The sequence below is a fragment of the Mus musculus genome, chromosome 8 (assembly GCF_000001635.26).
Source record: "Mus musculus strain C57BL/6J chromosome 8, GRCm38.p6 C57BL/6J".
In the NCBI taxonomy this organism is placed as follows: Eukaryota; Metazoa; Chordata; class Mammalia; order Rodentia; family Muridae; genus Mus; species Mus musculus.
The window spans coordinates 106,636,877-106,652,008 of NC_000074.6; the positions used below are offsets into that span (position 1 = coordinate 106,636,877).

The window sequence follows — 15,132 nt, forward strand, 5'->3', positions numbered from 1 at the left end:
GCACTGTACCACTGAGCTATCGCCACAGCTCTTCCGTTTCCTTTTTTCACGTTTTCTGACCTTGAATTCTTAGAATGTACGTCCCAAATGGAGATACCTTCCCCTCCTCCCCTCTGAGGGACACGGCATTGTTGTGGGGCTTATTTTCTGAGTAAATTACCTTTCCAGGCAGGCTGTGTAGGGTTAGCAAACACTCTTGGAAGCAGCTGCCTTTCCCATCAATGCTTGCTTGTTTTGGATAATGAAAAATGATGCTAGCATCCATTAAAGAAAAAGCCGCCTCTTAGAAGCGCTGGTGGACAAGTGGGTGCTTGTCACAGAGTCATCTGCTGATGCATGTGACCTGGAGAACGAGAAACGGCCTCTCTCTGTGACTTGGACTCCTCGACATTCTTTGGGTCTGTTTAGGAGTTTTGTTTAAAGGTCGGAGGCGGAGGGTCTCCGCTCCTCCGGCACAGCCCACATTTGGCAAGAGCTCAGGCCTCGTGTTCTTCCTCTGTAGAAGAGGTTTTCACATCTCATTCTTGAGCTACTGAATGAACCGAATATTCTGGATTTCCAATCTCAGCAACTCCAGAGCCTGAGGCAGAAGAACCTCTTGAGCCCAGGAGTTAAAGGCCAGCCTGGGCAACACAGGCTGTCTGAAACAAAAGTTCTTACTTCCATGGCAACTTCCCCTGTTCTCACATGGGCTGTGGCATTTCTGTATTCTTTTGTGCTTGGGAAGTGCGGCCCTGGATTGATGAGTGTTTCTGGTTGGCTGGTTCTGTTGACTCTGAGCTGCCCCCAGCAAGAAGGTGATCAGAAGCCCAACCTCAGCTGGGCACAATGGTGCATTCCTTTAACCGCAGCACTTGGGAGGCAGAGAAGCAAGTGGATCTTCGTGAGTTCAAGGCCAGCCTGAGTTCCAAAGAGACTATTTCAAAACCCCAAAAGAAAATCAGCTTAAAACCAAAAAGAGAGGCCGGAGAGATGGCTCAGCCGTTAAGAGCACCATCTGCTCTTCCGGAGGTCCTGAGTTCAAATCCCAGCAACCACATAGTGGCTCACAACCATCTGTAATGAGATCAGATGCCCTCTTCCGGTGTGTCTGAAGACAGCTACAGTATACTCACATATAATAAATAAATAAATCTTTAAAAAACAAACAAACAAACAAACAAACAGGAGCCTGGCATGGTGGTGTATCCTTTTAGTTCCAGCACTCAGGAGGCAGGGGCAGGGGCAGGGGCAGGGGGATCTCTGAATTCAAAGCCAGCCTGGTCTTCAGAGTGAGTTCCAGGACAGCCAGAGCTATACAGAGAAACCCTGTCTTGAAAAATAGAAGGTAAACAAACAACAACTATACAACCCCCAGAAAACCCAGATGGCTCCCAGTGTTGCCTGTGTGTGCAAGTATGAGTGTGTGCGTGCACATGTGTGTGTACACACGCCATGTACACACACGCCACAGTGGGATCTGGAGGTCATAAAACAATTCACTTCATGCTTCTCTGGGGTTGAACTTGGGTTTTCAGGTTTGGCAGCAGGTGTCCTTGCCAGCCAAGCCACCTGTCTGACCTGCCTATTTTGTTTTATTGAGACTGTAGCCTAGACAAGCTTTAAAATGTCTGCAGATGACAATGATCTTGGTCTTCTTGTCTCCACCTCCACAGAGTTTGGATTACAGGCATGTGCCACCACACCTGGCTCCTCGTTACTCCTGTAATTACTGTTAATTAAGGACTGTTTATGACCTTGTCATTCTCCACTTCTTCACAGCCTCAGTATTATTGGGTGTGTAGACTTTGGCTCATGGGGTACCCCTCACACGAAACCCTAATAACTATATTTCTTCGAGTTCGTTGAGTTGTAATTTGCACACCTTACAATTTGCCCAGTGGAAATGCGTGTTAATTTTTATAGGTGCACTCAGTGGCTCACCCGTCACCCGGATCCAGTTTTAGATTTGCATTACTCAGGAGCCCCCTTTGGGTCAATTGGCAATCTAATACCTGCCTTGCCTCAGCCCCAGGCCTCCGTGGGCCTGCTTTCTGTCTGCAATGTGTCCTGGCTGACCTGAACTCATTCATGGATGTAAACTAGGCTGGCTCAGAGTTCTGCAAGCCTCTGCCTCCTGAGTGCTGGGATCAAAGGTTGCATGTGCCACCACACCCCGCAGTCTCTTCATTTTCTAGTAGCTGCGTAAATAAGACAAGTACATTTTTGGGTGAGCACTTAATGCTTAGTGTAGTTGAGGCTTTACATACCTGTGCTTTTGGGAGGGCTAGGAATGTAGCCCAAAGGCAGAGCGCTGGCCTAACATGCCCAAGGGCCTGCATGCTACCCTAAACACTGCAAAAGGAAAATGTGGCGTTTCTATTTGTTGGGGAGTTGTGAGTTGCCATAGCTTAATTTATCCATCCTGGCAACAATAGATTCATTGTAAGACTTTTAGAGGTTTGTTTTGTTTTAAAGTATAGGTGTCTGCATGTGTGCCTGGGTGTTTGCATGTGTCTGCATGTGTGCCTGAGTGTATGCACGTGTCTGCATGTGTGCCTGAGTGTATGCATGTATACCACATGAGTGCATGAGCCCTCAGGTGTCAGAACAGGGCATTAGGTCCTTCAGAGTTGGAGTTACAGGGTGGTTGTGAGCTGCCCCAGGGTTCTGTGAACCAAACTCAGGTCCTCTGTAAGAGCAGTGAGCACTCTTAACTCTCCAGTTAACCCTCCAGCCAAGCCATCTCTCCATCTCTCAGCCACCTTTTTATTTGTTTTTGTTTTATAGGCAGATTTGAAAAGAGAAGGGGGAGGGAAGAGAAGAGAAAAGTATTAATTCACTTATCACATATCATTCCCATTTCGCATGTGAATCAAATGCCTTTGGTATATGAACAGAATTTGCAACCATCCCCCATCAACTTGGGAGCGTTTTCATGGGTACTAGAGAGATGGCTCAACAGGTAAGAGCGTTTGCTGTTCTCACAGAGGAACCGGGTTCTGTTCCCAGCGCCCACATGGTGGTTCACCACCATCTATAACCCCAGTTCTAAGGGATCTGATGATGCCTTTCTGTGACCTCTGTGGCATTAAGCATCCATGTGGTGTACAGACAGACAGACATGGAGCTAAAACACTCACACATTGAGGAAAATGAAAAAAATATAACATATATTTAGTTATTAAAAAGGAATGTGCCCCTTGCCACCCGCCATCTCCCAAGTCCTATCTGTAGATCTTTTTGATCTGGGACGTTCGAGTGTGACAAAGGAATGGCACGGGGTCTGTGTGGTCTTTTGTGTCATTCAGCATCTGCTATCTCCACTCTGGCATGTTAGCTAACGCTGCAGTTTCACCTTGTAACACTCCCTCCCACGCACATACAGAAGGCATTGCTGTTGATATTCAAAACTAAGCCAAATCCCAGTCGGAGTGCAAAATAGACGTCCTGACGGAGTGCCGTCACTTTAGAACCCAGCCATCAGGGTTAGTAAGTGGAAGGACTATGTTCTCACTTTCCATTCCCGGACAAGGGAGTGAAGGAAATTCCCCAAACCCAGCAGGTCAGGCTGGAGAAAGACTGTGTGGGAGTCGTCTATATTCAACCAGTGTTTGAGCCCTACTCTTGCCATTTATGCTGTGTGACCTTGGAAGAGGCATTTAACATCTCTGAGCCTTTGCTGAGTCATGTTTCCCTCTTTATGCCTGATGCAATGACTTACTTACTTACTTTATTTATTTATTTATTTATTTATTTATTTATTGGTGATTCTTTGCTCACATTGGATTCTATAGGAGCTTGGAGAAAATTTAAGATCTGCCAATTCCTGGGCTCTTCCATCTCTGGATATCTGTATTGAGTTAGTTGGAGTTAGGACCCAGGACTGGGTAGTTTTCAAAGCACACCAGGACAGTATGTGCACTGTACACCAGATCCGAGAGGGTGATTATAGGCATTTTGGTCAACATGCTTTAGTCCCCGAGTGGGACTGGAGGCCTGAGAGCTCATAAGGCTACATTAAGGACTAGAGAGGGCTAGGAGGGCCTGGCTCAGCGGCACTCAGGCCTGCCTGCCTGCCTTTTGTCGGGGGGTGGCAGGGGTTGAGGGTGGGGGACTCAGCTGTATGGAATTTAGAACAGGATTCTCTCTGGGCTTGGGAAAATCCACAGAAGGGAAAAGTAGAGAAGCAGCCTCCTTCCTAATCAATAAGCAAACAAGTCGTGGAGTCGCCCAAACAGCCACAGGAATGCTCCGTGGGCTGTAGCCAGTGGCAGTGCCAGAGAGCACCCCTGTATTTAGGCAGTAGGGTGCGGTGGTATTGTCTGCTTGCAGCTAAAAGCCAGGACACCACAGCCCTGACTTGGCATGAAAGCCAAAGGTTTTTTTTTTTTTTCTTTCTTTCTTTTTTTTTAAACCTGTATGTGTCTCCCTTTGTCTGCTGGTGTCAGCTGGGCCAGAAGAGAGGATATCAGATCCCCTGAAACTAGAATTACAGGCAGATGTGAGGTACCTGGGGAGGGTGCTGGGATTTGAACCACATCTTCAGAAGAGAAGTTAAGTGCTCTTAAAAACTGAGCCAGCTCTTCAGGCCCATTTCTGGCCCCACCCTATCCCTATTACAGCAGGTAGGGACAAATTCCCCATCTTCTTGCACCGGATTTCAGTTTCTCTTAAAAGAATTGCCTCCTCACCGGACAGTGCCTCCAGGAACATTGAAACCTGGGTTGTGGACACTGGACTGTCTAAGAGGGGCCTGGAGAGGAAAATGACTTCAAGCTGCTGTTTCTTTTCCTTGGTCTTGACATGAAGGACAAGTAGATGGAGGCGATCTTGGCTCTTTAGATGGAGGAGATCTTAGCTCTTCTGAACTGAAGGAACAGGGGCCATTGCTGGTTGCAAGCCTATGTAGACTTCAATACCTACCAGCTACCGTAACTTCAATTCCAGTACTGTGGTCACATCTGCTGTGTTCTCACCTGGCTCTTCTGTGCAGCACCCAGGCTGTGACAGGCACAAGGAGCTTGGGTGGGTCTTCTGCACTACCCTGTGCCTTGTGGCTTGAGCATGTCTCTGGAAGTCCAGCCTTCCCTGCTATCCTTGATTAAATCAGTCCCACCCACCTTGGTCCCTGTTACCTTCTCTGTCTGATATGTGTTTGTTACCCCAGCTGCCTTGGGTCACAACTCTTGGGAGGAAAGAAACCCACATATTTTTTGAGAAAGAATCCTTACATTCTTGAGGGGGTGAGTGGGGGAAGTGCCCCTTGGCAGAGGTGAGCTGTGGTGTAAAAGAGAGGCAAGACTGGGGCCTGAACCCTTGAATGTGTTTAACCACATTCACCAAGCTGCAAGACTATTAACACGTCTCATGTCTGAGGCTGATGGCAGGTTTTACCCTGTTGATTGTAGTTGGCTCACTGGAGTTACCATGGAGCTTGGAACACATGGCGAGGTAGAACCTGGGCAGATAATCACTGCCCCAATGTCTACAGTCAGCATGAATGACCTTACATCTGGGGGTGGGGGGGCAGTCCTGGGTGATGATGGAGTGTCCTTTGTCCTGTTTACTCTCAGAAGTCAGGGTTAAATGAGCCTGAGTGAATTCTCTCCCTTCTGTGCCTTTGCTGGGCTCTCCTTGCTGCACTCCTCTGGGTGTTATCCCTGGCCTCCTTTGAGATGTTTTTGTTGATGTTGTTTTTTGAGACAGAGTCTCACTAGGAGTCCACTCTAGGCTCCAACTTGCTCTGTAGCCTCTTGATCCTCCTGCCTCCGAGTGTTGGAATTAAAGGGGTATGCCACCACACCTGGCCTCCTGGTCTGAATTAGTGAAGTTAGTGACTTTGTTTTGGACCAGGACATTTAAGAGAAGTTGGGAGAAAATCTGGTAACTTTAATGCAAATAAGTTTCCTGTCCTTGGAATCCCCCCCCCACCCCAGAGTCTCCTTTCAACACAGGCGCACATATCTATGGCATTAGGAACACAGGCTGGGGGTTTGCTTGTGTAGTATGACCTTTCGAGCTCCTGGTCCTTGCAGGAGTGGGGATGGGTGACCTATTAGGGGAAATACAGCTTATTTCAGTTTATGACAAGTGGTGACATAATGTGGAGGTTTTGTTTGTTTTTTTCTTTCTTTCTTTTTCCTTTTGGTTCTTCAAGACAAGGTGTCTCTGTGTAGAACTCTGGAACTCTGTATAAGATCAAGCTGGTCTTGAACCCAGAAATTTGCCTGCCTCTGCCTCCCAAGTGATGGGACTAAAGGCATGCTTTGTAGGAGGGAGGTTCTTGAGTCTGGCTTTAGACTTCTTCCTTTGTTCAAACCTCTTCTGTTAGTATCCTTGTGGTTCTGAGGCCCTTGTCTACGGAATGATCTTTTGCTGGTAGCTGTAGCTACTTCCTGTTAATCTTCACTTAATAGCCAGGTAACCTAGGCGACTCGCCACAGTGTAGACAGAGACCACAGCCTCTTGTCTGTTCCTAGCCATGTGGCTGGGCCACATCCTTTACCTATCTGTGTTTCTGCTATTTCATTTGTGAACAAGAGTTGCTAAATGCCTCCTACTGTATACGCCTGACTAGGTGTATCCAACCCAGGGCTTCTGTACCTAATAAACAGAACATTATAGTTCTTGTCTTCAGCTTTCAAGAGATGGACACAAATAGCGACCTATCTGAGTGAACCCATGTGTCCTTGGCAACAAAGGGTAGCTTGTCCATGCCCTGTTTCTTTCTTTCTTTTTTTTTTTTTCCATTTTTTATTAGGTATTTAGCTCATTTACATTTCCAATGCTATACCAAAAGTCCCCCATACCCACCCACCCCCACCATGCCCTGTTTCTAAAGCTATGGTGACATCTCCTGCGGGAGTGGTTGTTTCACAAGCTTGTAGTCCTTTCTAGTTTTGTGGACACCTATCAAAGGTATCATCAACCTCATACATGAGACATGTTAATATTTTACATCAAAGGAGGGAGTTCCGGCATTGCATTGCCCAATGTCATCTAAGAAAATGACCTGGGGGGAGGTTTTCTGGGTGGTGACATCTGTGAAGACTTTAGAAAGGAATACTGAACCACAAAACAAGAGACTGTCTACTCCTGTCCCCTCATCCTTCAGGTGAAACTTTTTTTTTTTTAAGATTTATTTATTTATTATATGGAAGTACACTGTAGCTATCTTCAGACACACCAGAAGAGGGTATTGGGTCCCATTACAGATGGTTGTGAGCCACCATGTGGTTGCTGGGATTTGAACTCAGGACCCCCGGAAGAGCAATCACTGCTCTTAACCGCTAAGCCATCTCTCCAGCCCAGGGTAAAACTTTTTGTCTTCTGGTCTTCAGAGTTTGAGTCAGAAAATACAGAGGTATTTTTGGGATACACAGTAGCAGTGTAGCTCTGTAACCCTGGAGCTCAGAAGGAAAACTCTGATCATACCTTTGTTACCTTGAGCCAACCACCTGTGTATAAATAAATGGTCCTTTAAGTATAGCTGAACGGAGGTCTCAGAGTTGTCTGTGGAACCTCTCTCGTCAAGGATACTCAGAGAAGAGGTTTGAACAAAGGAGGCAGTCTAAAAAAAGAAACAAAACAAAACAAAAACACCTGTTCTTCATGTCCTGCCTTGTGCATGGTATGAGCAGGGTTCTATTTTCAAACAGTTTCCCAGAGACTGGATCACCTATTAGTTGCTAAAGCGATCAACCATGGTTAGCTGCCCTTGGTGACAGGACCCTGTCCTCGAGCCCCAGCATTTTCTGTGATGTTCAGAGGCTTCTGAGATTCCTTGTCTCTACCCACTCACATTCCAGAGATGGCCACCCTAGTGGAAGAAGAAATGGGATCCTTCAAGTGAGGCTGGCCTTGGCTCGATGGCAATTACTGGAAAAGAATGTAGCGAAGGCTCGCGCTTGCCCGCCCGCCCGCCCACCCACGTGACCAGAGGCTTTCACCAACCCTGCCTTTTATTTGTATTGAATTATGTCCCCAGGGTTTTCTGCTGTTAGCTACTACTTCTGCCAAGCCTGCTAAAAGATGGGGTGCTTACAATGAATATAAAACTTAGGCATACTAAAAAGACATTCTTGGTTTTTTGTCATTTAAAGAATTTATTTTAATTGTAATCAACAAAGAAACAATAATGTCACACACACACACACCCTTCTTGGGTGGGTAGTTTGAGGCAGTCTGATGTTTCTTGGGCTGGCCTCTATCTAATCTGCTATGTAGCCCAGGATGACCTTGAATTTCTGGTCCTCTTTCCACTTTCAAGTGCTAGGATTGAGACCAGCCCTCCCCTGCCCCCTATTGGTAATTTAACTCAAAACTTTACACGTGTTATAGGCAAATGCTTTACTACAGAGCTGTATTTAGGGGGAAAAAAGCCCACCTCAACCCCTCTTCTATCAGTTTTCTCCAGTTATCATTCATGCCCATGATAGAGGTACTAGCACGGGCTAGTCTGTGTATGCAAAGTTTTCGATTGCATTGCCAACAATTGGGGTGGGGCAGGGACAGTCTTGAATAGCAGTGAAGAGCCCTCATTTAGGGGTGAACCAATTAAGCTCTGAACTCAGCAGTGTATAATTTCAGGAAAAGAAAGCCCATGCTGAAGGGGCCTCAGCAAGGCTGGGATGGGGGCAGGGAGAAGTTGCACCACCCCTCCCCAGTAGCTCAGTGGCATATCAGTCCATGGGATATATGTAACAGCAGGAGCATAAAGCTAACCCCATGAGGTTGTCCTCTGACCCCCATATATCCCCTGCCACATACACCCCTGTGCACATATATAGTAAGGGGCTAGAGGATGAAAAGAATTAAGTGGGTAAAAATGCTTGCCGCCCAGCCTGGCAGCCTGAGTTTGATCCCAGGGACCTACATGGAAGGAGAGACTTGATGCCTGCAAGTTGTCATCATCTGACCTACACACACACACACACACACACACACACACAGAGAGAGAGAGAGAGAGAGAGAGAGACAGACCCATACATACAAAAATAAAAGCCTAAGGAAATACAAGGCAAAGACCACCACCAGAGCAAGGACCCTCTATAGAGAGGCAAGGAATGCAATCAAGGAGCAAGAGATCTCAGATTGCCTTCGTCTAAATCCCAGCCTTGCCGATTTCCGCATCTGTAAAAAGAGGATGTGCCAGAGGCGTGGTGGCGCACGCCTTTAATCCCAGCACTCAGAAGGCAGAGGCAGGCAGATCTCTGTGAGTTCGAGACTAGCCTGGTCTACAGAGTGAGTTCCAGGACAGCCAGGGCTACGTACAGAGAAGAGACCCAGTCTGAAAAAGCAAGATATAGAAAGCAAAGCATATATCAACTGTATAAAGTTCTGGGTTTGAACGGTTTAATGTTTGTAAAGTGCTTAAAATGGAGCCTGGAACGATAGTGTTCTGCAAATATTTAAAATGTGGCCAAAGTAGTTGACAAGAGTAATTGAAAGTATTAGTTCAGACTTTCCAATCATGGGATTGCAGGTGTGCACTACCACACCCAGTTTGAGGTTGTGGAGTTTCCTGGTAATAATGGTGATGGTGGTGACTACTGTGGTAGGTTTTCCAATTAAGAGACAGATGCTCAGGGGTCTTAATTCCCATGGGGACCAGTGCATAGCACAGCTGGTTAAGGAAAGGTGTCCCACTGGGTGAGGTTGACTTAGTCCCTTGGCAGCTTTCTTTATTCAGTACCTTCCCCTGGGGAAACATCAATGCACACCCAGCTCCTTGGGCTGATCTTGGTGTTCTCAGAGTTCTGCATAGCTGAGCCCGGTGGAAGACAACTTCTAGAACCTTCCTGGAGCCAGCAAGCCCCTCCAACTTTCCCTTATTTCTCAGCCCAGAGGATCTGGTTTTACAGAAAGATAATGAGCCTTAACCAGCACCTGGAAATTCAGGTCGGGCCTCTCTTGTCATACTTACAAGGTGTCACTTCTCCAAGGGTGAGGCCGAGTCGCCATTAAGAGGTGCCTTGAGCAGGTTAATTGCCTCGCACCAGGTTATTTACCAAGCCTCTCAGCTCTCTTTTGCTACCACCCTTGGCAGGTCCAGTCATGTTCCTGTTGGTTTTTCACTGGCTAGATTTGTGCGGGCTGGAGAAAGGAATCAAGGCCAGCTCCTGTTCCCTGCTTATGTGACAGGCCCCCAAAGATGACTCAGATGCCCCTCCCCCTCACCCCAGTACCTGTGCTGCAGGTTGAGAGGGTTTCTTTAAGAGCACCTTTAAATGTTCCTAATCTGGACTTTAAAAGTGCTAACTGGGAACTAGGGGAGACGGCTGAGCCTGTAAGGTGCTTGCTATGCCCTGAAGAAAGTCTGCCACTCTCAGTGTAGGACTTGTAATCTCAGTATGCACGGGCAGATACCAGATGGAGTCCTGGTGCTTGCTGGCTAGCCAGCCTGTCTTACTTGTTGAGTTCCAGGCCAATGAGAGACTCTAGTCTTACAAAACAAGGTGGATAGCATCGACTGCACAGACAGACAGACAGACTCAGTCTCTCTCTCTTTTCCTACATATCCATTCTTCCCATAAGAAAGGATAGTTGCTTCAAGTTTAGACAGATCCTCCTGTGACTGTTATCTCTCATTTGCCTTTTGCTCCAAAGTGTGTATTTTTGCCAGTCAGACTGGTGGTGCCTGCACCCTCCCTCTTCTTGCTCACTGAAACAACATTCATATCTATTTTCTCTGTCAAGTACAGGGGCTTTTGGCTTCTGAGATGTTTACAAGGGTGACCCCTGGTGGAAGAAATGAGCACTGTAGCACAGGCATCTCCTCCTGGGGCAGAAAGTGTTCCGTCCACCTGAATGTAAGAGGCAGGGGAGTAGGGATTTTCATAAGAGAATGCTTAGGCAAAGTAGAAGTTCCGTTGTGGGGAGTGATGGGCAATTGTTTGAAAGTTTGGAAAGTAAGCTAACTTCTGAGATTTGTTGTGAATTCATTCAAATGTGCCCTCTGAGATTTTTTTCTATTACACTTCTCTTTGTGTATACACACACACATACATACACACACACACACACACACACACACACACCCCTTATGCCCATGAGCACAGAACGTCCCATATGGTATGCCTGAGGAAGTCTGAGGATAGCTCACAAGTCAGTTCTCTTAGCTGGGTAGTGCTAGTACACACCTTTAATCCTAGCACTTGAGGCAGAGGCAGAGGCAGGAGGATCTCTGAGTTCAAGGCCAGTCTGGTCTATAGAGTGAGTTCCAGGATGGTCAGGGCTACACAGAGCCCAGTCTTGAAACCCCACTTCCCAACCCCCCTATACACAGTTAGTTCTCTTATCATTTGAGTGAGTTCTTTCACTGTGGGGTTCCAGGAGTGGAACTCAGGATTGGCTGTAAGCATGCTTGCCTGCTGAGCCATCTAGGTGCCTTGGGTTTATAAGGCAGGGTTTCCTACAGCCTCAGATTTGCTTACCTCTGGAAATGTAACCAGTGTTCCTTGCCCCCATACCTGTTTTGTTTGTGTGTGGTGTATGTGTGTGGGTGGGTCTGATGTTTGCATAAGTGCAGGTACAGATGTGCCATGGAGGGGTATAAAGGTCAGAGGCCAACTTTGGGACTCTTCTGTTCCGTCTTGCTTTGAGGCAGGGTCTCTTGTCTCTGCAGACTTGGCTGCATACACTGAGCTAGCTGGCCCATGAGCTTCTGGGTGAATCTCCCATCTTGCTGCAGGAGCGCCAGGCTTATAGAGGCACATTACCACATCTTGCTCTACCTGAGTTCAGGGGTCCGAACTTTGGTCACCATGCCGCGCTGCAAGCACTCTGACCCGATGAGACATTTCCCGGTCTGGTTTCATATTAAGTATCTCTTTTGCTTTCACTCTGAAAATGAAAGATTTGCTTTATAGACAAGATACTCATTGACGACTAAGTGAAGAAAACCAGCCAACCAATCAAACAAACAAAAAACCACCCAGACTCCAAATGTCAGTTGCCCTGTATTTGGGAAGAATTTAACGATGAGGCCAAGGCTCTCCGGGTAGGGTTGTTCATTGCCAGTTTGTTGAGTTAGTGTATATTTTGTATGATGTGCTAGATGAATCAGGTTCCCTTTCTGGAGAAGAAATGTCCTGTCTGTGATCTGTCCACTTTCCTAATCTCTGTGATCTCCATCCTGTAGTGAGATTTGAAGGATGCACTGGCCGGCCAAGGACAGCCTTCTTTTCGGAAGACTCCCGATTCAAAGTGGCGACAGACGGCACCATCACAGTGAAGCGGCATCTAAAGCTCCACAAGCTGGAGACCAGTTTCCTCGTCCGCGCCCGGGACTCCAGTCATAGGGAGCTGTCTACCAAAGTGACGCTGAAGTCCATGGGGCACCACCATCACCGGCACCACCACCGCGTACGTACTTGGGGGTATTTCTTAGATATGTGTATATTTTTCAGGGAGCTGTCTAATCTGGGGGGCCTCTAGTCTTAGCACTGGGGACTTGTTGGGCGAGATAATTTTATGGGAAGACTCTAGGATGCTACGTGGCATCCCTGATGCCTGGAATACCTGCAGAAGAACCTCCATAAACTCATGACTCTTAGGGTGGGAGTGGCAAAAATACCCCCCATTGAGGACAGTCTTTCGTTCTGACTGAATCCATTCCTATTGGGCTTGGGGTTTGCTGTTGGGTTCTGTGGCTCTGGTAGTATGGGGTGATGAGGAAGATACTGGCCCTGCCTGGATTGTTAGCCCACAGTTGCTTTCTCTCTGACAACAACCCCAGTGACACCAGAGGGGTCGTTTCCCCTGTGCAGACTGAGTGAATTTACACACAGGAGACACCGAGATCATGTACATACACTTGGTATCCACAAGGACCATCTTCTTCCTTTATGAATATGAAAACCTAAATGCTCAATAGGGGTGAGGATATTTGCCTATAGCCAGCATGTCCTGCTGCGAATGCACCTCTACATAAGATAATGCTCAACTCATGACTCTATGCGACAGTCACTGTTGCACCCTTATTAGTAAGTCTGCATATGTTCTGCGCGGACAGAGTTGTTCTCATAGTTATTTTGGTTTGAGCCCAGGTTGGCTTCAAACTCATAGACTCTTGATCTGGGACTGTGGGTGTGTACTAATAGGTTTCATACAGGGTTGGTTCTTCCTCGTTTTTCTCTTTTTTGGACAGGATTTCTTATAGCCACGATGGTGCCCAGCTCACTGTACTGCAGAAGATAACTTCTAATTTTTCATTTCCGGAGTGATAGGGTTGTAAGCTTGTGCCATCACACCTGGGTTTGTGGGGCTCTAGGGATTAAATACATGGGTTCATGCATGCTAGACTTAGTACTCTGCCAACTGAGCTACACCCCCTACTCTAGATACCTTAAAAAAAATCTTGTAGAATCCTTTCTGTCCCCCTTTTTGTTTTATTTAAAGGATGGTTTTGTGTAGCCAAGATTGTCCCCAAACTTGATCTATAGCCCAGGATGACCTTGAACTCCCAATCCTCCAAAGTTTGGGATTACAGGCATGTACTACCATATTTGGCTTTGAAAAGAAATCATTTCTATCTGCTCTTGGTTGACTACCTATGTGAACCTAAGCTATGGAGGGAGGGCTGAGTGGAAGGTTAGAGTCTTATCAAATACTCTCTGTTGGCCTTGCCTTCCTGGAGAGAGAATGAGTGTCTTATTTAGCAAGGAGGGGGAAGGAAGACCAGTAAGTCTTTGTCCCTTTTTAGAGCTGAAGAGACAGCTGTAGGTTTGGCTCCCCAAACCTCCATTAGGTACCATAGAACAGCCAGGACTCAGCTGTAGGAGACACAGGCTCCCTTTCGGGCCTCTGCAGTGCTTACACATGAATGGTGCCTTCAATTCATGCAAACATACACAGAGATGATAAACAGATTGCTTGTTTGTTTTAAGTCTTCTTTGCACTGTCGTTATGTAAGATCCTTCTCCTGATGTTTGCAGTGCTGCTCTTAGGTCCTGCGCAGTCCCGAAAACCCGTACAGTGAAGAGGCAGATACACAGCTTGTGTGTGGTCTAGACTCTGCTTGGGAATGTCCCTGGAGGATGTCACCAAAAGCCACATAAATGCTTCTGTCCATTTTGAGAATGGTCTCTGGGCACTTCCTATGGTGTCTCTCTAGGGGACATTCTAGACACGCTTTGATTTCTGCTCCCGGGGTGTGGATTGTGCCAAAGCCTTTAAAGTTGATTTCTGTTCTGTTCTCTGAAGACACTTGAGACTCCTGAGATTTAATAATCCCGGATGTAGTTTTCCTCTCCGGAATTAGAGAAGTGAAGAACTTAGTTCTGTTATGTTAGTCATGGCTTCCTGAGACCCAAGCCCCAGCTTGCTGGCAGTCAAGCATGCATGCATGTTCAGCACAGTAAGTCCCCACCAGGCAGTTGACTGTGGGAGCTTTCTAAGACCAACAACAGTTTGGAGGTTGTCTTTGCCCTGGTCCCCTCACCCTCATCCTCCCCTCCGCTGACTTCATTCTCCATTTCTGCCATATCATGATTTGATTCAAGTCTGCATTTTGGAAACCCCCAAGCCAGGTGTGGTGGTGCACACCTCTTCTGTTTGTTTCGTTGGTTTTTGTTTTTCAAGACAGGATTTCTCATATGTAGCCCTGGCTGGCCTGGAACTCACAGTTTAGACCAGGCTGTCACTGAACTCAGAAATCTGCTTGTCTCTGCCTCCCGAGTGCTGGTTTACATAGTAAGTTTCAGGCCAGCCAGGATTATGCTGTGAAGCCCTATCTCAACAAAACAAAACAAATCCCCACTTTAGATATTGGGACAGTTCTCACAGAAGGTATGTGATCCTCTGGAGACCGAGGGGGAGCTATTCTGGTAGCCAGGTAGCCAGTCCCAGAGCCAGCCTTTAGCCCATGCTGGCTTTTTTCTGTGGGTAACAGATGCAGGGATGGTAAGACTGTGTGTGTGTGACAGGTATGTGAGACTGAGTTCTAGAATACTTGGTCACATTTTATGTCTGTCGGTCTTTCCTGTTTTGATTCTTGGGGGCAGGGGGGACCAATCCAGAAGGGCTGAAAATGTAGCTCAGTTGATGAGTTCTGATTTAGAGTACATGAGGCCCTGGTTTCTATACCCTACTATCACATAAATGCACCCATCATCCATCCTTTGTTGAGTGGAGGCAGGAGGACCTGAA

At 47.0% G+C, this 15,132-nt stretch overlaps 1 protein-coding gene across 1 annotated transcript in view; it reads left to right on the forward strand.

Annotated features, from left to right (window-relative positions):
* Positions 1-15,132, forward strand: part of Cdh1 (cadherin 1) — a 66,898-nt gene that overhangs the window by 33,527 nt on the left and 18,239 nt on the right. The window contains exon 3 of the mRNA NM_009864.3: positions 12,125-12,348. Within this exon, the coding sequence (NP_033994.1) occupies positions 12,125-12,348 (224 nt within the window). The remainder of the gene's footprint in view (positions 1-12,124; positions 12,349-15,132) is intronic.